General features: G+C 40.1%; 1 protein-coding gene across 1 annotated transcript in view; it reads left to right on the top strand.

Moving 5' to 3' along the window:
- Nucleotides 1–18,472, top strand: part of greb1 (growth regulating estrogen receptor binding 1) — a 285,761-nt gene extending 267,289 nt beyond the window's left edge. The window contains exons 31-35 of the mRNA XM_048531862.2: nt 200–427; nt 2,577–2,712; nt 4,493–4,693; nt 7,775–7,913; nt 8,946–18,472. Of these exons, the coding sequence (XP_048387819.1) occupies nt 200–427; nt 2,577–2,712; nt 4,493–4,693; nt 7,775–7,913; nt 8,946–9,109 (868 nt within the window). The 3' untranslated portion in view covers nt 9,110–18,472. The remainder of the gene's footprint in view (nt 1–199; nt 428–2,576; nt 2,713–4,492; nt 4,694–7,774; nt 7,914–8,945) is intronic.
- Nucleotides 18,473–24,236: the final 5,764 nt, after the last annotated feature.

Raw genomic sequence — 24,236 nt, forward strand, 5'->3', positions numbered from 1 at the left:
AACACATTATTATAGTTCAGCAATTGATTATTAAAATCAAGAGCATCTCGGTTTCGAAAGATCCATTTCCCTCTTGCAAATTGGAACACTTTATGTATACACAATAGCGCTTTTTGTCTCCTGCTCCCTTTGACTAGCTACTCCTATTATGAATATAGGAACTGACTGAACTTCTTATTTGTCTTTTTTCACTGCCCAGTGCACCTGCTGAACCAAATACCTTAGAGAGGAATGTTTCTCTGAAACATGTACTTCAGCATATTGAGGCAACTGCTCAAATTCCACACTATGCCCTTTGTGGGATCCGGAAGTGGTCCAGCAAAATAAACAACCTGCATCTTGCAGAACCTTTCTCCCGCTGTCATCTACATGATTTCTTGCTGCTAAATGTAGACTTGACTCAAAATGTCCAGTACAATCAGAACAGGTGAGTTGATTAATGTTGGCACTTCTGCTTTGTGAGATATGAACACAAATTTATTCCTTAACTGTTGTACTTAATGATCAAAAATTAATGGCAATTTATTAATGTCAATGGGATTGTTCCCATGAAAGCTGGACTTGTAACATCATAATTTGGGTTTTGAGCAAATTCAGGAACAGCATTTGTTGTCAGATTACTTGGCTTCAGTGTAGCTTTGGGTCCTATTCATCTGAATGTCTTGTGACCAAAACATACTTTGTCTGTGTTAGATTATTGATTTGCATTCTCTAATTCAAGATGATTTGTTTCTGTGGGACATTTCTGCAGGGGCTTGTAATAATCCTTAATCTTCTGGAAGTAGAAAGGACAATGAATGTGTGTCTGCTGCTTGCTTTTTGCTGAAGTTAACTGTGGTTATAATTGACTGCTAAGGTATTAAGTATACTTATTTTCTTAAAAGCTTTGATGGCTCTCCAATGATCTTAGATTTCAACTGGGAACAAAAAATATTACCAGAGGATGGTTGGTTATAATTTAGTTGTGAGAAATACAATTCTTTGACTTTGTACTGAGCATTGCCTGTCCACAGTAAGTATGTCTCAGTTTACAATTAGAAAAAATGATAGTTGGCTCTGTGGCACTTAATCAACACACAAGGCGGGAACATTTTAACTTGCTCTGGTGGTTGACAGTAATACGATAGACTTAGCATCACCACAGGCCATTTTGGAATTCTTATAATACAGTTCATCTCATGAACAATGCGCTTTAGAGCTCACTGACAAGTTCGATTGCAGTTCTGCTACTCAACCAGTTTCCATGCAGGGACAGAAGCTCTAAACTCTTGGCTTAGTTTCCTTTGCACTAACTTAGATGGCCCCTTGATTCAGAACTTAGAGACTTTGTAGTGCTGTCTTGCATTGTCTTTCACCACAGACAGAAAGCCAAGTAGCTTGTCATGTTTGTGCAGCTGGTCATGGTTGCCAGCACTAAATAGACAACAGGGCCAACAGGGCTGTCTTATATAATACAGCACCATGCTACATCAATGTCACACCTGCAGCATATGCCAGCAGTTTACATAGCGAATACACGCATCTGCTTCAACCAAATTGCCATGCCTTAAAATCCAAGGGCTGAAGTCCATAGTTCAGTCAGGAGGTGCTATGGTCAGTCAGGATGTATCCACAGTCAGTCAAGGCCGTTGTCTGATCTCAGTCCAGGGGAGGTTGGCCATGAGTTAGCCATGTGCATTGGGCAATCAGGGTCCTTACAGTCCAGGGATTGGGTCATACCAGTCTTGCAGGTTGTGTATATCCAGGAATACTGGTAAGTCAGTTGGGGAGATGGTCCTTCTTTACTGAGGTGGTGAGATGTTCACAGTGAGTGACTATAAAATGCAGAGGGTAGGAAGTGTTAGTAGCTTGGAGGAGTGGATGAGCACCATTGAGGGACCATACTGCATACTATATTGAGAGTAGTAGAGCATGCGTTTTTGGGGAAAGGTGGATGCAGTAGTGGATTTAGTAATTGTGATGTAGCAGACAGAAGATGCTAGTGCTTAGTCTTGTGGAGCCAAGAAGATTGCTAACTTTCTTGCAGCTTTGCTGTGCATTTCCTGGAGTCATGGGCAGTACACTGTCCCAGGTGACTGCATCAGTCCAGAGTGGCAGTGTTCGGTGCTGTGTTCTCTTCTGACAGTCCTGGGGAAAGAGGATGACTGACCTCTCAACCAACTCCATCCACTAGATCCATTTTTTTGTGTGTTAAACAACAATACACAGGTCTCCAGCATCTGAAATGATGCATCACTGAGTTAAATTTGCTGCCTATGAACAGTTCCCAGCGGTGATGAGCAGTTCTTCCACTGCTGACCACAAGATCAAGTGATGTGGAGGAAAAACATCACTGGGGCCCTGTGGTTTTGCCACAGAGGGAAACATTCCAATAAGCTCTTCAAAGTTGACATTTAGCCAAAATATGGGAAAATTCAGCCCTATGCTACTTGGAACAGGATCACTGCAGAACCCCACCAGATCTCAATTTGTCTAAAATATATCAACTTAAAATTAATTGACTGAAACTTAGTGGAATCTTTTTTTGTAATCGTCTTACAAAAGAAATTATTTCCTGTGTTTATGCCTTCTTTTAGATTTACCTGTGATGATGTAGATTTTAATCTCCGAGTCCATAGTGCTGGTCTTCTTATCTGTCGTTTTAATTGCTTCAGTGTTATGAAGAAACAAATTGCCATTGGGGGACACAGAACCTTCCATATCAAATCAAAGGTAACAGAAGATATGACAAAATATGCTATTTTGCAAAACTTTGTTAAGTTGTTCCCCCTTGAATATTTGGTAGCGCCAGATGATGACAGTACGTCAATTATTGCATATCTGTTATTTATTGTGCCTTTGAATCTATGAATAAATCTTTGCTCTTCTTGGTAAGAATGGCAGTGTTGATGACTTGAACATTTCATTTCCCAGTGTTGACATCAATGATTTACAAATTATATACAAAATAGACTAGACTTGGATTGAGATTGCTGTGATCTGTCTCAAGTTGTGCCTTTGTCTAACTTTAATCAGAGTCTCAGTAGATACAAATTTTATTTAAAAAAATTTACTGAATCATGGCTTATTCATCTAAAATACCACATTTACTTGAGTAACAGTCAATCTTGCGTAAAGGTTACCTCTTCAATTTATGGCTAGAAAGTCCAGCCTCCTTTTGCTTACCACTCGAATCACAGAGATATACAGCAAGGAAACAGACCCTGAAACCCAACTCGTCAATGCCAACCATATTTCCCAACTTAATCTAGTCCCATTTTGCAGCATTTGGTTCATTTCACTTTAAACCCCTCCTATACATATACATATCCAGATGCCTTTTAGATGTTGTTATTGTACCAGTCTCCACCACTTACTCTGGCAGCTCATTCCATACATGCACCACGCTCTGCTTGAAAAAGTTGCCCTGCAGGTCCCTTTTAAATCTGTCCCCTCTCACCTTAAACTTATGTCCTCTAGTTTTGGACTCCCTACCCTGGGAAAAAGACCTTGGCTATTCATCCTATTGATGCTCCTCATGTTTTTATAAACCTCTGTAAGGTCACCCCTAAGTCTTTGACACTCCATGGAAAATAGCCCCAAACTGTTCAACATATTCCTACAGCTCAAACCCTCCAACCCTGGCAACATCCTTGTAAATATTTTCTGGACCCTTTCAAGTATCACTACATCTTTCCTATGGCTGGGAGATCAGAACTGAATGCAGTATTCCAAAAGCGCCTTAACCAATGTCCTGAACAGCCGCAACATGTCCTCCCAACTCCTCACTCCCTTGATGATAAAATCAACCTCACCCTGTTACAAGTTGAGTCATTCACAGCTCCTTCTGTGTGTACACATACCCTACTGGTGAGTTCTGCATTTCCAACAATGCCATTCTCTGATGTGACAACATGGCATTGAGAAGGAACAGCATACAAATGCCCAGTTGAAATTTAATATTATCAAGATTGCGAATAAATGTACAGAATTTAGCTACTGAATTCAAGCTGGTAGTCAAAAGATATCAGCATTTGAAGGAGGTCTCTTCACAGCCTAGGCAGATAGTTAAGAATAAATGCACAAACTTAGGGAAGCTGCAGCTGGAGAGTTACAAAATAGTTCATGATAATCACCAGAACAGAGGCTGAGTTTCTCGAGCGTCAATCTGAACCTTCATCCTGAAACAAAAAAAGGAAAATTAGGCATTGCAGGTTTGAAAGCCAGAACGGGATGGAGTAAAATGTTTATGAAAAGAAACAAATTCGTACTGCAACAACATTTTCTAGCAGAAGTGGATCACAGGTTCATTGCATTGCATTCGCATTTTTTCATTATTCACCAGATAATCATAACTTGCGATCAATATGATACCCAGTTCCATAATTTAGCATCTCATTCAAAGAATATAATTCTTATCACGCTGTTCGTTTTCATGTATATTGTGAAGGGAAAGTCCATAGTCATATTGTCCTTTGATTGACGACATTGGATTGATTTGTATTTGTTCCAGGTTCCTGATGTACCAATGTCCATTTCCCCGTCTCAGTATATCTGTGCTCCGGACAGCAAACATACATTTTTAGCTGCACCAGCCCAATTACTGCTGGAAAAGTATCTGCAGCACACAAGTAACCATCTTTTTCCATTGTCTGTAAGGAACTACAGTCATCCAGTACTCTCAGTAGACTGTTATCTCAACTTAGGTCAAGAGGTATGGTGCTAATATTATAAATCTACACACTGTCATTATTTAGTATGATTTGAATGGTCAACTCAGGGGAAGACCATCGTCTTTATGCCTGGAAATGCTCTCCAGCAGTTCAAGAGAGCAAGCGGAGTATCTCATTGACAAGGTAGGCTCTGAAAGGTTATGAGGAGAAATTGGAGAAGATATGGGTTCAAGGTAGCACAGGGTAAACCGGGTGGTGTGTGGCGTGACTGCAAAGGTGAAGGGACGAAGCAACAGAGACAGTTGAACGAGTGGCCTTGGTCTTACTAATAAAAGGCTTGAGCTCCTGATAGTCATGACTGCAGGTGAGGGGTAGGAGTGTCAATGGGGCTGTAATGGGAAAGGTTTAAAGAGATGGTTTGCAATACAGAAAATAAGCCAGAAGTTAACTTAGCTGCCCATGGTAATCTTGGAGTAGTAGGTGGAGGCGATGAACTCTAGTCCAGCGAATGCTTAAATCAGATATGCTGCAATTCCAGACCCACTTGGACTAGAGAGAATGGGTGCCACATCAGGGAAAAACTGAGAAGAGGCAGAGTAAAAGTTTTGCCAGGACAGCAGCAAATAAAGTGTGGTTGGAATAAGATAATAATTTGTGAGCGGTGAGGATTAGAAGGAAGTAGAGGGCCTTGTCACTGATTGAAACCATGGGAGTATAGAGGCCACAAGAAACAGCAAAGCTACAGCTATGGACCTCAGTCTCAGGATAGGAGAGTTTATGTCAAATGAGGTTCATGGTGACATGGAGGATAGTTATGGGAGTGAGTAAAGATAGAATTGAAATGTACACCAAAGTCTGAGTTTTTGCTTAAAACAGATTTTGAAAGAAGAATCGGAGAAGGATATTTTGATTAGGGTAATACAGGGTAATATTCAGCAGAAAGGATTCTAAAGGAGAGCAAAGCAGGAAAAGGCAGCTAGGGGTCGGTGGGCGAGACCAAATTGAGTCTGAGGATAAGAGGTATTGTGGCATTTGGGTGGGACTGATTGTGAGAAGTACAGCAAGGTGGGGAGGCTTCAGTAAATACTATCTACAAGCTTAGTTTCAATGCAGTCATTCACAATAAGGTTTTTGGTATCAAGAGTCTTGTTTGGGATTGAACAGATATTCTTCCAATCTACCTAACCTGCACATCTTTGGACTGTGGGAAGAAACCAGAGCACCTGGAGTAAACCCATGCAGATACAGGGAGAATGTGCAAACTCCACACAGACAGTCGCCCGAGGCTCGAATCGAACCCGTGTCCCTGGTGCCATGAGGCTAACCACTGAGCCCCGTGCCACACCTGGAATATTTTGTGCAGTTTTGGGCTCCTTTTCTGAAGAAAAATGCTCTTTTTCTCGAGGGAGTGAAGCAAAAGTTTACTAGGCTGATTCTAGAGATGGCAGGACTGACGTACGAGGAGATATTGACTATGTTGGGATTATTTTCTGCGGAGTTTGGACGAATGAGGGGGTATTTTGTAGAGAAATGTAAAATCCTAACATGACTGGACAAGATAGATGCGAGGAGGATGTCCCGATGGTGGGTGTGTCCAGAACCAAGGGTCACAGTATTAGGACTCGGGGTAGACCATTTAGGACAGAGATGAGGGAGATATTTCTTCACCTGAAGAATGGTGAGCCTGTGGAATTCATTACCACAGGAAGTGGTTGATGCCAAAACATTGAATGTATTCAACAGGTGAGTAGATATAGCACTTGGGGTGAATGGGATCAAAGGTTATGGGGAGAAAACAGGATGAGCCACTGAGTTGGACAATCAGCCGTGATCGTGAAGAATGGTGAAGCAGACTCAATGGGCTGAATGACCGCCTCCTGCTCCCATCTTCTACGTTTCTTGACAGAAATATGCAGGGGGTGGTGCCTGCAGAGTCTATTGGCAGGTTTGAAGGGGCAGTGATGAATGGAATGAGCTGAATGGGAAGGAGCTGATGAGGATGGCTCCAAGTAACCGTGCTGATAGTTATTGAGGTAAGAGCAGGGGCCAGTTGGCATTGTCGGGTATGGAAAGGCATGAATGGATGCCAGACTTGTGAACCAAGAAAATGCCTCACATTGATGCAAAGTGATTGTATAGAGTCAGCTATGGGAGACCCCATTTTTGAGTACAAAGAATGTGGTAATACAATCAGCTTTTCTTCCTTCCTGATCCTTGGCTACATGAGAGCAGCGTGTCTTGTGAGAGGAAGATGTTCGTCTGGTGAGGAATCTATTTTGTTAAGCAGTGCACCATTGGCAATAGTCATCATTTGCTGCTCTGAAATGACCATTGTCAGACTAGCATAGTGTGAGCGTTGGTAGGATGACACAATAGGTCTCATCAAATTCTTGCTGTAAAATCACAAACCATCGTCACCAATTGTTTCATGTGCAGGATCGACAATTTTGATGGTTGTTTTGCACATCCTGATAACGTCAGATTCTGCAGTGTTGTACATAAGTCGCATACAGTTGATTTCTTTTTAACTATTGCATTTTAAGGATTTTATTGAAAATCATCACTAGAAGAACAAGAAATGTTTAAAACTCTTTGGTGTCTTTGATCACTGTAACACTGTAAAGGAAATCATTTCTTGCAGCAAGATCAGATGCTCCAATTATCATCTTAAACAAAGTTTACAAGCAGCTGAACAGTGGTTATTAAAGGAACCACTAGAAGCTGACGCCAACACGTTTAAATTTATAAAGAATGTGCAGACAGGAGGAACAGGAGTGCCTTTCCTGATTACTTCCATGACTCCTGATCACCTCTCCTATTTTGATTGATCAATATTGGTCCTGGAATGGGCTCTTCCAAAGCTGCCTTTATACAAATGAGCTTGCTAGAAATGTGCAGCTTAGTTTAAACGAGGCCATATTAAGTACATCCTCGCTCGCCTTTTTAGTTGCAACTGCTCTGCACTCTTGCAGCCTGCCTGTATTTAACGTCACTTTTCATTTTATTGGGATATAGTGTACAAAGTTGTACTTGTTTCTGCCTGAAATACTTTATGTAATTGTTTTGTTTTAATGCATCAAAATGTTGTGACATGTACAAACTCATTTTCATTAATATTTCAGATTACAGTCTGCTTTGTGAGTTCACGACCTCATTCTTTAAACATAAACACCTCTGGCCTTACTTTCAGCGGGCTCCTCCTGTATCTTTGTGACTCATTTGTCACAGCTAGTATTTTGAAAAAATTTCACTTTCTGAAAGGTAAGGTTATGTTTTATTCAATGTTTCTATTCTGATGTTTCTGCTTTGAAAAGTAAGAGTATTTGTTTCCGTCATCATTCATTATATATTTAAAATGGACTTTCACAAATACTGGTGGGAATTTTAATCTCAAATCACAGATAGATGTTAACATTTTAAATATCTCAAACTGTGCGTGTGCGTGTGTGTGTGTGCGTGTGTGTGTGCATGTGTGTTTGTGTGCGTGTGTATGTGTGTGTGTGTGTGTGTGTTGGATGTGGGGTGGGGGCAGGATTTCCTGGTTATTGGAAAACCTAACAGGTAAAGGAAAATGTGGATTACCTAGTGGTAGAGTAGATGCCTTTATGGGTTGTCAATGAGAAGGAGCTGGAGTGTCTCCTCCTGTCAACAGACCCCAATCATTACATTCCCCTTCCATGTTCTAACTTACACTCCAGATTAGCAGCCATCACCAACTCTTACCTGTGAATATTGGAACCCCACAGCCTTTGCCCCAGGATTTGGAAATCTCCATCTTTTCAATAATCTAGCTGCAGGCTCCCTTCCAGAAGATCAAAAGAAATTGCATGGAGCAGAAATGGACAAGCCACACACATAGACTACAGCTGACAATTGAAACTGCATATGAAATTTTGCAAACAGGAATCAACTGGCACAGAGGTACTGTAGGCAAAAAAGATTGGATTAAAGCAAGAACTTTGGCTAGTCATTTCAGGATTAGACTGAAGTGCAGCTGCAGCAGGTCACCTTTCCTGATCTAAGCACAAGATCTGATTAGAACATAGAACTGTACAGCACAGGAATAGGCCCTTCAGCCCATGATATTGTGCTGAACATGATGCCAAATCAAACTAGTCCCTTCTACCTGTCCGTGCTCTATATCCCACCATTCCTTGCATAATGTCTATGACTTTAGTCTTGCAAATGACTCACGATCTTGATATATGCCTTAATGAATGCAGCCTTAGACATTTTTAAACCAATGTTTTTTCAATTGCTTGCCTATACTGACTTCACAAACTTATTGTCTAGGTGCTACGCTCTGTGTGATTTGTCAGGATCGTAGCTCTCTTCGTCAAACTGTTGTAAGACTAGAGCTGGAAGATGAGTGGCAGTTCAGATTACGAGATGAATTCCAGACGGCTAACTCCCAAGAAGACAAGCCACTCTTTTTTCTGACTGGGCGACATGTCTGAGACACGAAAATTTCCCAGTAACACACAGACTGCAAAACCGAGCACTCCATAAGTAACACAGAATTTACTTTGAGCCATGAACATATTCACGTGTTTAAAACAGTGTTTTAAGAAAAATTGAATGGTACCAAATTAATTACATGTAAAGACTGATATGCATCAAGAACAATTTCCTGTAAATGTTCCTCAATTTTGTGCACTGCCTTAACATATATTTTAAAATGGAATTTTTGAAGTGTCTTTACTTGCCTGAACAATAGACAGAAGTGTAAGCTTTAACGTTTTGGGTAGTTTAGAGTCAATGCTTTTGTATTTGATCCAATTTGAAACATCCTGGTTTGAATCACCACTCTGCTGTTTTGAAAGATATCAGAAAGTGTCCCCACCTCACTAGACATTGTGGTAGTTGGTGGCAAATCTGCACTTTAGAACCTTTGACTGTGAGAAGTATGATGAGGGACTGAACTCTTAAGTAGCCCCTTGCAGGTAATGGATGGATTAATAATTAGGCATTGTGAAACTGCTGACCTGATGAAAACCAATGGGGTTTAAAATGCTTCGATGGCTGAAATACCTTTTCTGTTCCAAAATCAAAGTCTTTCTTTTGGAGTGAGGATGGAGGCTAAATAAACTTATCAGAAGTTTACATACATTGACATGTTTGGTTAATCTGCTGCATCCTTTAGGATTGAACATTGAGTCATGAATGATTTGCAATAATGTTGCATACTTTGAAAATATGGAGGGCCAGGGGACTCAGCCTAAAAGGATGGACTATGGAATCATGTTTTTACCATCTCTACAATTTGTCTGCTTGATATGGGATGGATAGGGGATGAAGAGAGGGTCTTGTACGGTGAGAAATATACATCCACTTGTTCCTGCTTGTCTCTTATTAATTTTCCAAGATCCTAGTCTAGTACAAAAGATTTTAGATAATCTGGCTCCAAAATCTAAACTGATGAATATTTTATACCTTGATTGAACTAACATGAAAAACATTCTAAACCTTGTTTTAATTTCCTTTCACATTGAAGACTGTAACATTTCTATACTGAAGTGTCAATTTGGTAACATTTGGGAAACCATAAATAGAAAAGCCAAGAATCACTCTAAAAGCTGACAGGAAGATTTTGTAATGTAATAACAAGTTAGGAAAACTTTTCCATTCTTTTTGGAAAATAAACCAAATAACTAAAATATATTTTCTGGGGTAAAGGTTTAAATTGCTGTTTAAAGGCATGGGGCATAATTATTCTCTGCAATTCACCAGTTGAAGGACAACTGATACACACATGAAATGTTGGAGCATTTTATGCAATACTTAAATGTCAGAATTCATCTCAATATTGGAAGGACTTGTGTCGTGTCATCATGTTGAATGTCTTTTGATCTCAACTCATTTGGAATTCAGTGATAATTAGAACTTAAGCAGTATAAAACCAATTGTGACTTAATGATACGATTGTCTCGTATTGCTCAGAGTGTAATCTATTGCATAAAATACGGGAACAAATTCTAGCTCTGTCAACCGACAAGAGGTCAGTCAAGTCGTTAAGATAGCTGTAGAGTACTCGTTCTGTGCCAAAACACTGCCATTTTAACCTCAGTTTTTGGAGGTGGCTGCGGCATCAGCTGTGGTGGGTGGGGGCTTTGTGAATCTGTCAAAATTGAAGCAGTGTGAGAATTTTTAACTCAATTATCGTGGCCGACACTGAGCCTAGCAGTAATCAGATCTGGGACTGGAAAGGGAAGGAGTCCTCCTTTCAGCTCCATCTTTGGCCTCCCTTGCCTCAGGCTGTCCTCCCTCTCCCTGACTTTGGTGCCATTCTGAACTCGCCCTCCCAAATACTTTGCCGAGAGCTAGGGACCATTTCTCAGATCCTCACTTGCGTCCTCCTATTGGCTCAAATCCCGATCTGGTCTGCCAGCCAGTGCTTCCAGCTGGCTTTGAGTCAAAGACAAACTGGAATTGTGAAAAAGGACCTGGCATTGAACATTTCTCAGGCCTTACACAGTGAGGGAGCTGTGTGGTTTCCCATCTGTCCCTTCCTCATGTTCAGCAGCCGAGTTCCAACTCGGCTCAAACTCTAAGCTTATGTTTCCATCAGCCTGTTCTTATATCTGCAGTTACTTTTTGTTACAGATTGGTAGGCATCACTTTGTAGCTTCTCATCCTTGAGGTGGCAGTGAAGTGACATTGTGCTTGAGCATTTGAATCTCCGCGTATTTCTCCAACGTCAAAAACCTTTTCCATTCTGGGCTATTTAACTCCATTTTAACCACTTATATCTTTGATTCCCGACAAAACTATGAAATATTGTACCTGTCAAATCTTTATGAAAACTCAACTCCAACACTCAAATTTTATGCAACAATGTTTTAATTTTGGTTTGACATCACTCCACTTAGATGTCTCTAAACATGGTACATTTGAGGTACAAACATTAATGTTGACATAGAATTATTAGCTAATATTAAAGGAGGCTTTGATATAGAATTTGTATCCAATTTTTTGCTTTATTCCCTCTGGTCCTTTTGTGAGTTATCAGCTCTTTGCTGGGCTTGGTTCTAAGTGTGATATACCTGTCTGGTATTTAATTTCAAGTACCACAGTAGTTGTTTTTCTGTCTTCATATCACCCTCAACCAGATAATAAGGCCAATCAAATAATTCCACTTTAGCTGTTTTCAGCTGACAGCACAGATTAGCAATCCAACTGGTCCTGTCCTAGTCTGAGTGTCTTAGCAAACAGATGGACCTGTTTCCATCTGTAACTTTTGTTTGAATTAATTGAATAGGTAAATATCTCATGAACCTGTATCCCAAGTATAAATAGATGCCTGCAACACATTTTTCATTTAATAGCTTAATTTAACAGCATGGTTTATGAGCACACAGCAGCATTCATACAGAATTCACACAGTGATTCCAAGTTGAGATTGTGATGCACACTTCCAATGGTGAATGGAGATAATTAATTCAGTTTAAATTTGATCTAAGTGTGTTCAGAATAAACATTGATATTTTACATCACGTTACAAAAGTAATTTTGTTTCCATTTTCAAAGTACCGTAAATGACAATTAAAAACAGTTTTTTTCTTAAAAAAGTTAACATTTTAGCAGTTGCAAAGTCAACTAACTTCATTATGAAGAAGACTATTGCAGCTCTTTGCTCACCCCATTAAGCTCAATATCTATTAAATTTAAATCCTTTTCCCCCAGAAAATATTGAACTCCTACCCAAACATCTGTACTGTAACAGCGTATGAGACATTTTAAAGATTGTTACAAAACAAAGAACTGTGGATGCTAGAAATCTAGAACAAAAATAAAAATTGCTGGAGAAACTCAGCAGGTCTGGCAGCATTGCACAGAGAAAGCAAACAACATTTTGAGGGTAGTGACACTTCTTTAAAACCATTCTTAACAAGACAAAATATTTTTTAAATGCATGAAGAGCAGTTTGCATTCATGTGACTAACTTTAAAACAAAGAGTAATACCAGAATAAATAGCAGAAAGTGCTGGAATTACTTGGAAGACAGCTGTGGAGGAACGAAAACAAATATAACATTTCAAACCAAAGACCTTTCATTGGAATTGAAGCAGTTTCACTGACCAGAACATTAGTTTTCTTTTTTCTCTCGCCACAGAAACTGCCAGACCTGTATTACCTTCAGCATTTGCTGTTTATAGTTTCTGATTTCCAGCATCTGTGGTAATGTCCTTGTGCAGAATGGTAATAATGTGTTTGATGGAATGTAATGCCTCCTAACACCCAGGTACTTGTAGCATTAAATTAGAAAAGCACTTCAATATACAAAAAGGAAAACAATCACTGCTTTCAAAATCAAGAGACCTTAAATGATAGTGAGGACATAATTTGATAGTAGAAACCCTGAATTCAAAAGCTTACCTCAACACAACTCTCAAGAATAAAATCTAATGATATGTTTTGCTTACCGTGTATTCTAATCCTGAGTGGTCACACCGTTCACTCTTGAAATCAGTTGAATGCTCCAATATCTAGTTTTGCCAAGAGGGAAACTCATTCAAACGAAGACATTTATCTGCATTTCTAGTTATGTCTGTAGATGATACTGTACTGTCAGGTGTGGGTGTTCTGTGTTTAAGACCTTGACATGCAGCAAATTACAAAGCTTCAACTTTGCTGTGTCCTGATCCTGAAAGCAGATATGCAGTTCCAGTGTCAGAGATAATGGGAACTGCAGATGCTGGAGAATTCCAAGATAATAAAATGTGAGGCTGGATGAACACAGCAGGCCAAGCAGCATCTCAGGAGCACAAAAGCTGACGTTTCGGGCCTAGACCCTTCATCAGAGAGGCTCTCCGTCCAGCCTCACATTTTATTATCCAGGCCCAGAGTTCTTTTCTTAAATCAAGCAAAATTTTGTTGAACGAAAGCACACTACCTAAATGGAAACCTTGACTTGCTGAACTTCAAACGTAATGCGCCGTGATAAGGCAAGCAAACTGCATCCACCAATAGCTGCAATTTCTCAATTTCTAGCAATCATCACTGATTGGCTGGAATGTAGCCTTCAGCTTCCCGTCCTTTAATTGGCTCATAAACAGGACGGAGAGTGCAACAACTGATGTATTGAAATAGAATAAGTGATGGAATAGAAATTGCAGTCTGTCTGCAATACTGGCATACTTCACTTCTTCTGGTCACATTGCTCAACTTCATTCTCTCTTGCTGATGAAACAATGAAGGCACAAATGTTCACAGGAACCTGACACACATGCCCACAGACCATTATTACTCTGGGGAATGAAAGAATATTTGATTCCTAATAACTGGAATGAAAACCTCCAAAGTGTGCCAACACTAGTCATAACCTTAACAGAAACCGAAAGAACTGCGAATGCTGTAAATCAGGAACAAAAACAAAAGTTGCTGGAAAAGCTCAGCAGGTCTGGCAGCACCTGTGAAGAAAAAATCAGAGTTAATGTTCCAGGTCCAGTGAGCCTTCCTCAGAATGTTTGGTAGCTGGGAAAATGTCAGTTTATATGCGGAAAATAGGGAGGGGGCTGGGATAGGGAGTAAACGATAGAATAGAGCCCAAGGAGCTCATAACCATAATCTTGGTGGATGTTAAGCCAGAGGTAGGGCACTTTGTCACTGAGAGTGAGTCCTGTGAAACATACTCCCTGCCTATTGCAGCAGATTCCTGTCCTTAAAGCGGGGCAGTACACTGGCTCAGCCACAAAAACAAAAGTTGCTGACAAACCTCAGCAGGACTGGCAGCATCTGTGAAGAAAAATCAGAGTTCACGTTCCAGGTCCAGTGACCTTTCCTCAGAACAGTGGCTCAGTGGTTAGCACTGCTGCCTCACAGTGCCAGGGACCCCGGTTTGATTCCACCCTCTGTTGACTGTGTAGAGTTTGCACGTTCTCTGCGTGAGTTTCCTCTGGATGCTCCTGTTTCCACCTACAGTCCAAAGATGTGCAGGCTGGGTGCATTAGCCATGGGAAGTGGAGGGTATAGGGTTGGGAGTGGGAGCTCTTCCAAAGATGGTGGGTTCAGTGGGCCGAATGGCCTGCTTCCAAACTGTAGGAATTCTATGATAAAGTCTTCCTGCATATTGTGCCCTCAAAATCCACCCTTCACAGTGCCCAGATATCCCAGTCGCTTTGTTATCAGTTTCTCTAGTGCCAAGTTCCTCTTTTTTCACATCTCGTTGTCAGTCCCTTCCTTCTACTTCCCTCATTGTTCCTCATCGCATCCCAATCCTTTCTCCCATGTTTCTCCTTTATCCCTCTCTGGTCATTCTCTTCATACTTCTCTGCTGTCCCATATTGCTCTTTCTTTTCCATTCAGCGCCTTCCTGTCATTCATCCCTCATTTCCTGTGCTAGGGAAATGGTCACACCCTGACCATTTAATCCTGATGGTATGTGGAACTCAATTACTTACAAACATTTCAAACTCTCAGAGAAACATCAAAATCCCATGATGATTGTACACATTGTCATTTTTTTCAATGAAAAAAAATCATTTTATTTTCCTTTTTTTGAACAATATATTCTGCTACACAACATCACAAGTCTATTTACAACACATACATCAGTCTCAAACTGGGAGGAAATTAGGTGAAATCCAGCATTTCTCTGCTTATTTTGTTGTTAATATACTCATTAATATTTGGTGAGGTAGATTTAGTTGTAAAATAATTTGAGTGTAATGTTGCTACAGTATTCTGCATCACAGTTCAGTACTTTGATATTACCTGCTGTTGTTTTAGGTCTTATTACGTAGCATTTGCTGCAATATTGACAAGACTGCCAACAAATTCCTCGTGTGTCTTCATACTCTTTGACCCTAGCTAAGGGGCCAAATTACAGAAATGTGCAAAAAAAAACTTTAAAGAGTTTCAAAGCCTGTCAATATATCTGTCCTCATCTTCTCTCACTCCTCTTCCCAACCTCATCCATCCTCTTTCCTATTCCCAGTTCCCTCTTCCTGTTTCTCTTTAAACACAATTTCTGTTTCTCTTTAAACACAATTTCTGTTTCTCCGTAGTGTCCTCCCCACCCACTATACCCTCACTGATGCAGAAGAACAGAGGCAGCATGTCCAACATTCACCCAAGAAATGTCCTGAAATAGAAAAGGTCTGTTCAAAATCTGTGTGGATTTCTGGTGAGTAACAGAGAGTGTGTGACATCACACTCAAAGTAGCTACTCAGCGGCCTGAGCCATCTTCAGCACCGTTAACATTTGATCATTGAACTGCAAGCTCTTTGCTAGTGCTTGTGGTTAGCTTGCCAGATCTTAGAATTTCTGAAGGGCACAATATTCCCTTCAGGGGATGGAAGTTGTATTGGAAGGTTTTGTGAAAGCAGTTGTGCTCCAACTGGTCCCACAAAAGTAATTTTTAAAAAGCCTCCTCACTTACAACAATCCCTTTAAGTGCTACTGGTTAATCCTTTCAAAACTGGTACAAGTGTAGCTGACAGTATCTAATTGTATTTTGATCCTTTTTATATTATAAGATCTAAGAGAAGACTTGACTGAGGCTCCACCCTAAAATGGGTGGGCATCTGGGAAACTCATACAAAGATCTAAGGCAAATGGGAACAGGTGGGAGCATGGCAGAGGAATTTTTAGGCATTCCTGTCTTACCTCCACCAGGCTCAAATGGCTTAACATTGCCCCCAAGGGAATATTAAATAAATTATTGAGACCCACAATGTTTGAAGACTGAGCTTGTATGTACAGATTACCCTTATCCCCACCCTTATGATTTTGGCACTGAGTCTATCATTGTGAGGCATAAGGACCAGATTCCATTTCATTGTTATTTGTAAATTGTAGACTGTGAACAACTCCCTATTTTAATTAGGGGTGTTTGATTATTACATTGCTCAAATGATACCCACTGTTCATGAGGATAGATCTTACCCAATTAATCTTTAGCAAAATTGTCTTGAAATATTTTCTGGGTAGCTTTTTAAGTATTTCATTTTATCAGCTGATTTCATGAATACTCGCTACATGAGCCACACTGTAACCTCCAGGAACCAGATTTAGTGTTGAATTTGCCAGATTCTCTTGCACAGTGCAACATTTTGTCTGAATAGTTTCACAAACAATATATATTTTTGTACAGTAGGCATATATAAGTTTATTAGCATATTGCAATATCTTACAAAATTATTGTTCCATGGTTTCATAGCCTTTTACTAAATATTAGAGCAGAAACTTTTTGTGTACATTATTTATACAATTATTTCATTTGTTAGGACATTTAAATGGACCTTGTGCTCTTTGGTACTTTTATATTTGACACTGGAATTAATGTATTTGCGAAGCATGTTTTGTACTTGTACTTTAATTGGCACTTATGTGTGCTTGTGTAGGAGTAATTGAAGTCATTGATATATTAGAATTCTATAGGGTATTATTTCAAACAAAATAGAAGAACTGGTTGTAACAACTCCAAAGTATGATGCACAGATGTGCTAGCAAAGAAATCAGAGGTATATTTCAGGCTAGTTAATATATATAAACTGTTACCTAAATTTAAATGATTTTAAGTAAAGTGTAATTAAGACTGCTCATATCAAGCGATATATAAAATTAGCTTAGAAGCTGTTCGATTTACTTTTCAGTAAATTTCATCACAAAGAGGGGACATCTAACCTCAATTTGAAAGTGATAATTAGCCTCATCCCCCTGCTGTTACACCTTTGCCCTGCAATTTTATCCATTTCAAGTATATATTCATTTCACTTTTGGAAGTTAATACCCAAAATTATCTTCCATCAATCAGTGCATTGCAAACCATAACAACTTTGCAAAGAATAGACCTCAATAACTCTTGTAAATGTCACCTTAAACAGTTCAGATCTAAGAACAATCCACCTTCTCTAATATCTCAACTACTGGTAAGGTTCTTTCCTTGTTATCTGATAAACAGCTTTGACATCCTTCCTAAAGTATAATTGGACGCAAATAATTATAAATGGAAGAAAATTGAGCTGCTGATTCTCGATAAGCCTGTTCTATACTGTATGCAAGAAACACAATTCACTTCCATAAACTTTGGAGGTGCAAGATGAACGAAGTACACTAAGGTCATTTTTGGCTTCCTCAGGGTCAGGTATATGATCATTGCTACATTAAAGTAGCCATGCCCATTAAACAGCTAAGTGGAAAAACACAGATATTGAAATCAAATTTTAGAAGAGATATGTTCTCTTGTTTCTATTTTATATATTTGTAGGCCAGTGGTTAAAATAACATTCAACTCTAGGTGTAAATGGCATTCGTTTGGAGTGTGTCACAACTTTGAAATGTATAATTAGCCTTAAAGTGGCAAACTAACACTTCACCAGTTGGCTGGTACATGAATCTGCTTAGCAACAAGTACTGACACACAGCAAGACAGTGAAAAACAAATCAAGTCAATTAGTTTATAGTAATTTGGAACAGTCTTGTTCATGCACAGAGTGAATGAAGAGAAACATTTTCTTCTGTTACAAAGGTTTTCCAGGTAGTATTTCACAATCTAGTTAAACTGAACAAAACTGTTTAGGTGATCTTCTGTAAATTAAGAATAGAAGCAATGACAACTTCATTATATCTTTGGAAATTTTATTTTGTTTTCATATTATGGACGAAAGCTTGAAATTTCTTTTCTTGCGTTTACAGTTTCCAGCTCTGTGGGTATGTGCAAAAGTCCATGCATTGTAATTGTGAAATCTTAAGTGTGCAAATGAACTGTATTGTTTGTAATTTTTTAAATTTTGTTGTGGATGAATAAAAGTGTTTGTGTTTCAGTGGTTTCCTTGGGGTTGGTACATATTAAAAATGATTGGACCTACCCCACTATTTATCCTCATTTCGTCATTTCTCATTATACTCGTACGAAAGTGTTATTATGGAAACTGCAAAATATCCAGCAAATCTTGAATATTAAAACCAAATTATTCAAGAAACCTTTTGACATGGAGTATTTTTGGCTTTCACCCAGATTTCAGAACCACGTTATCTTATTCCCAGATGCAAAATGATTCTGGAACAAAAACAGAAGTTGCTGGAAAAGCTCAGCAGGTCTGGCAGCATCTGTGAAGAAAAAGTCTGTAGCGTTTCGGTTCCGGTGACCCTTCCTCAGAATGTTCCTGATCTACAGCATCCACAGTTCTTTCAGTTTCAAACATGATTCAGGTTGTCTCTGAGTATATGTTTGTCCGAAAGGGGAGAAAACACATTCCAAATGTTTGCCTAATTATGTTAATCTGGGTTGATGCCCCAATTGTAATTTCTCCTAAATTTCAAACATGTCAAGTGAGCAAAAGTTGGCTGATAATTTCAAAAGTTGCAATGGTACAACCATAAAAAGGAGTATAATGTGGGAAAAAGTAAAGTTATTATTCATGGAAGGGAGGGGAAAAAACCCAGAAAGTTATTTAACTAGACAGAAGCCACAGAAAGCTGCAACACAAAGGGACTTGGGGATACTTATGCAGAAAACACAGAAAGCAAGCACACAGATGCTCACCCTGTGTCTATGTGCACTTCCTCCCATGGTCCAAAGGGACTGCGTGAATTGGCCGAGCTAAATCATCTTGTAGTGTCCAGGCTGGTTAGTTTAGTCACTGTAAACATGGAGTCACAGGGATAATGTGGAATATTCTTCAAAGGGTCAGTGCAGACTTGATGGGCTAAATGGCCACTTTCTGCATTGTATAGATTCTTCCACTCTCGGGCGACTGTCTGTGTGGAGTTAGCACATTCTCCCCGTGTCTGCATGGGTTTCCTTCAGGTGCTCCGGTTTCCTCCCGCTGCCCAAAGATGTTACGGTTAGGTAGACTGGCCGTGGGAAATCGCCCATAGTGTTCAGGGATGTGTAGATTAGGTAGGTTATAGGGGGATGGGTCTGTGTGGGATGCTGTGAAGTTTGGTGTGGACTTGTTGGGCCAAAGGGCCTGTTTCCACACTGTCAGGATTCTTTGAAGATGAAGGTGCAGCAGGTAATCAGGAAGGATAATGAAATGTTGCCTCTGATTTCAGGAGGGTTAGAGTATAATAGTAAGGAAGTCTTAGATTGCAACTCTACATGGTGCTGATGAGGCCATGTCTGAAGTACTGTGAGCAGTTTTGATCCCCTTATTTAAAAAAGCTATCATTTCATTGGAGGTGGCTCAGAGAAGACTCGCTAGGATGACCCCATCCCTATGAGGGATTGCCTTATGAGCAAAGGCTGGGACTGTACTCACTGGAGTTTAGAAGAATGAGAGATGATCTAATTGAAACATATTGGATTCTTAAGGAGCTTGACAAGGTAAATGCTGAGACGATGATTCCAGTCATGGGAGAGTCTAGGACCAGAAAGAATAAAAGATCAGAATAAAGGAGCACCAATTTAAGGCTGAGATGGGAAGGAATTTCTTCTCTCTGAGGGATGTGAGTCTTTGGAACTCCTTGCCACAGCGAGCTGTGGGGACACAGTCCTTGTGGAAATTTAAAGGCTGAGATAGATTGCTGATCAGTAGAAGAATCAAGGGTTGTGGGGAAAGGGCAGGAAAGTGGATGCGAGACATGTCAGATCAGCCATGATGTGATTGAATGGTGGACTAGCTTGTGGGGCTGAATGGCCCGGTCCTGTTCCTGTTTATTATGGCCTGAAATAATGGTAATTGGCTTTCATGACTCATGACACTTAAGTATTTACAATGCAGGTCGAGCATGTGTTCCCAGAGACTTTTCCACTTAATTATTTCGCTGAATTAATAATAAACATGGATATTACAATTTTATTCACACATAATGAAATGTTTTCTCAAATGGATACAAAAATAAAGCTTTGTAATTCAGCAACTGTTTTGTTTTACATTTCAAAACATTTTTCCTCATAGAGGGTAAATTATTATGACTGAGGTAAAAAAGTATTATATTAAAACTTATTAATAGCACATAGGGAATTCAAACAGGCTTTTTGAAGAGTAAAGCCTGCTGGAAGCAATTTTAAAATGCACGTTGTCCTTGCAAACACAATCTTACCAGCTAGAATTGGAATGTCAGGTTCAGGGATAGATCAGTGCTACTCTGTTGGAAGGACATCAGAGGGAAGCAGACACCAATGCTGACTCATTGCAGCAAAGCTCACCTCAGAACTTTAATTTGACCCCTAAGTCCTCCAATGCCAGGAGATGAATCTTCCAGGCTCAAGCTCAAACTTGTTGCCCCTCCACTGACTGAGGCTATTAAATATTCAGTTAATGACTATGTAAAAGATCTATGTCATCCTGGCTGCAATTATCTCAACTCCAGGCAAGACATGCCTAGTCCGTCCATCTGACTGGCATACCAATACAAGCAGGCTGTCCATTGAGGGTATGGGGAGTCTTAGATTTACATTAATCTGTGCACATTCATGGGAGTGGATTTTGAGCAGCAAAGACGCCACTGGAACCCAGTCATCCATGCCTCTTGACATCTCTACCCCCTCTCCTTTCAAATTTGACCTCAAGACCATAAGATATAAGAGAAGAATTAGGCCATTCACCCCATCGAGCCTGCTCTGCAATTTAATTGTGTCTGATATGTTTCTTAACCCCATTCTCCTGCCTTCTCTCCCTATCCTTTGATCCCCATACAGCCTCAGCAGTACATCCTATTCTAGCTTTCCTGAAATGAATGCGAACATTGTGTTTACCTTACTAACTGCCAACTGAAACCTGCATTTTAATCTTACAAGAGACCTGAACTGTCCCAAGTCCTTTGGGCTTCAGATTTCCAAGGCCTTTCCCCATTTAGAAAATTATCTGTTCATCTCTTCTTCCTCCCAAAGTGCATAACTTCACACTTTCCCATATTGTATTCCATCTGCCATTTCTTTGCCCATTGTCCTAGACTGTTTAAGTCCTCTGCAGCCTTCCTGCTTCTAGAAAATGACCTACCCCTCTGCCTATCTTTGTAAATGGATGAAAATCCCTGTTCCTCTCCTCATTTACACACACTCCCAATCACAAGAAGCACTTCCATGAGACCATGGTTCTCAACTCTGAGTATCTGTTTCCGAGATGATACTGCTGACTATCAGAGCTGCTGACCCCTTACCTTCGCTCTCCTCCTTGCACTCTCTGTTGACCACAAGAGTTCCATGCCTTCCCACCCAGATTGTTAATATATGTTTTCATCTCCCAACACTACACCCTGAGCCTCAGCTTAGCCAAGCCAAGCATCATGCTGTGCTGACTGAAGACTACTCCTCTTAGACTTTGAGACATGGCCATTTAGCTAAAGCACACAAGGTACATTTGCTAAATAAGCTGCTGCCACATGCTGTCGATCTTGCCATAGCGTGGTGCTGTACAGTAACACGTCCAGCCACTTGAACGATTACAGTCAACAACCATAACCACCTGCCTTGCCTTTGCATCAGCACTAAACAACAAAGCTAAACAGAATTACTCCAAGCCTTTAAATTCTAAATGAGATAGCAAAGTACAAAAAAGGCAAGGCAGAGATGCTGTGAGCATAAAAGCTGGTGTACAGTGAGTTAGTGCTGAGAGACCAAGCTTGAAGCGCTGAGATGCACCTTTCTCCTTTGCATGAGATGGGTGCCTGTACTTGTACACAAAGTGGCCTGCCTGGAGCCTTCCTTTCTTATGTTCCACAGAATTTATAGAGAATAATTATAATTGTCATACCTTCCACAGAGCAATTCGTAGTTCAGCCTGGATATTAACAGCGTATTAAGTACATTTAACTCAAAGTATTAATACTGTTTCCCTCTATATTTAGCCCTTTGTATCCATAGCTCTGTTCTCACCAAATGACCAGGGCTCTGGAGTCATATCGCACATTTACAGATACCGATAATTCTGTAACTTTAACAACACTCCGAGATATATTGTTCAACAATCTGAAGTAATTCATTCTAACCCATCTTCTCTGTGCAGATAGAATGAACTACTTCAGATTGTTGAGCACCCCCGGTAGAAGCCTGAAAACCATACCAGCTTATCGCTCTTAGCACTGCTTCATGGGATACAGGAGGCAGTCAATCAGCCCTGGAAGGGATCTTCACTGTTCAATTAGAGCATGGCCAATATTTGAACCTCAGCTACATTGATCCACCTTTGCTTTGTGTCTTTTGATTGCCAAATGTCCATCCACTGCAAGAATTTTTGTTAATAGGAATGGAAGTTTAGGAGTAATGAGTTCCATATCCAAGCAAAATCTCAAGATGGAAACCTATTTATTTTAGTTAAAATAGATCAGTTGCAGAAAGTATGAACATGCACTGTGTTCATGCTCCGCTACACTGTGTGGAATTTTTGCGATGGAATGGGTGCAGTCAAGCCAAAGCTGGCGATTTCTTCATGTGTCTAAACTCTGCTCACTGTGCCAGTTTGCTATTGGTGCCAACTACTTTACAGTATGAACAGCCAGCATCTGAGTTGTATTCAGAGAAACCAACTCACGGCCAAAGTCTGTACCAGGGATGAGCAACAGGGACCTTAGCAAAGAATGAATGTAGAGCTATTACTCAAGTGGATGGCGAGGAAGGTTGTTGTAAGAAAAGCAAATCAAAAAAAATTCGAAAATGGTTTCAGTCAGTTTTGTGGAACTACCTGAGGGTGAAATATGGGAATTTTCTACAAATTTTGCAGCTTTTTACATTAAATAAAACTTTGCTGTGTCCTGTCAGTAATGCCAAGTGACAACATGAGCCACCGCATTTGCACATGTCTGAATAGCTGATGTGCAAATGTATCTGCTGTTCATCGCTATCCTGCATTTATTAAGACAAGGCAATATCATGTTGCTGTCTCACTTTAGCTTGCTATTTTATGAATGGTGCCGATCATTCCCTGCATGCAGCACATCTTATTCACCACAACAATAGAGTCAACACTGCTGTTGCTGAACTCCCTGCAAGCCAATGCTTACACACATACACAAAAGCCCACACACACATATACAACAATCACTGTAAGCCAATGTATTATTGACCCTCAGACTGTCTGAATCTTTTTGAATCACATAACCCTTGTTTTCTTTATTTAGAATCAATTAATTCATGCAAACTATTTGTGGTGGAGACCAGTGCACTGAACTTGTCTCATGATGTGGAATGGAACCCTGCCTAAAGCAATGCATTATGGGTTGTAGAACAAGTAGGGAAAATATTGGCCACCACATAGTTTTGTTGAAGCCTGCAAGATGATTCTTAAAGTGAGCAGGAACTGTAAGAGAACTGTGGTCCCATTCTTTCTGTGACCATAAGAATGCCTTATTCACTCCAACATTGGAGATTGACAATTGTATTAGAAATAATACTCTGGACACTGCTCATGTTTACTCAAGGGTAGCCTTTAAAAGAGGGCCAGAAAATATATCTTGTTCTGAAGCAGAGTCACCGGACCCAAAATGTTGACACTACTTTCTTTCACTACTTTCTGGTCAAGGCCAGCAGGTTGAATGATCATCAACACAGCCAGGAAGGGCATGGATGCTCCCAGAATGACAGCCACCCGAGGCCACTGATTGCTGAGGAATCCAAGCACAGAATGCTCATACCAGGAGAGGGGGAGTAATGTTTTAGCAAAATGGGGCTTCACTCTATTAGCTGGCCATACCCTTCT

The sequence above is a fragment of the Stegostoma tigrinum genome, chromosome 4, assembly GCF_030684315.1.
Source record: "Stegostoma tigrinum isolate sSteTig4 chromosome 4, sSteTig4.hap1, whole genome shotgun sequence".
Taxonomy (NCBI): Eukaryota; Metazoa; Chordata; class Chondrichthyes; order Orectolobiformes; family Stegostomatidae; genus Stegostoma; species Stegostoma tigrinum.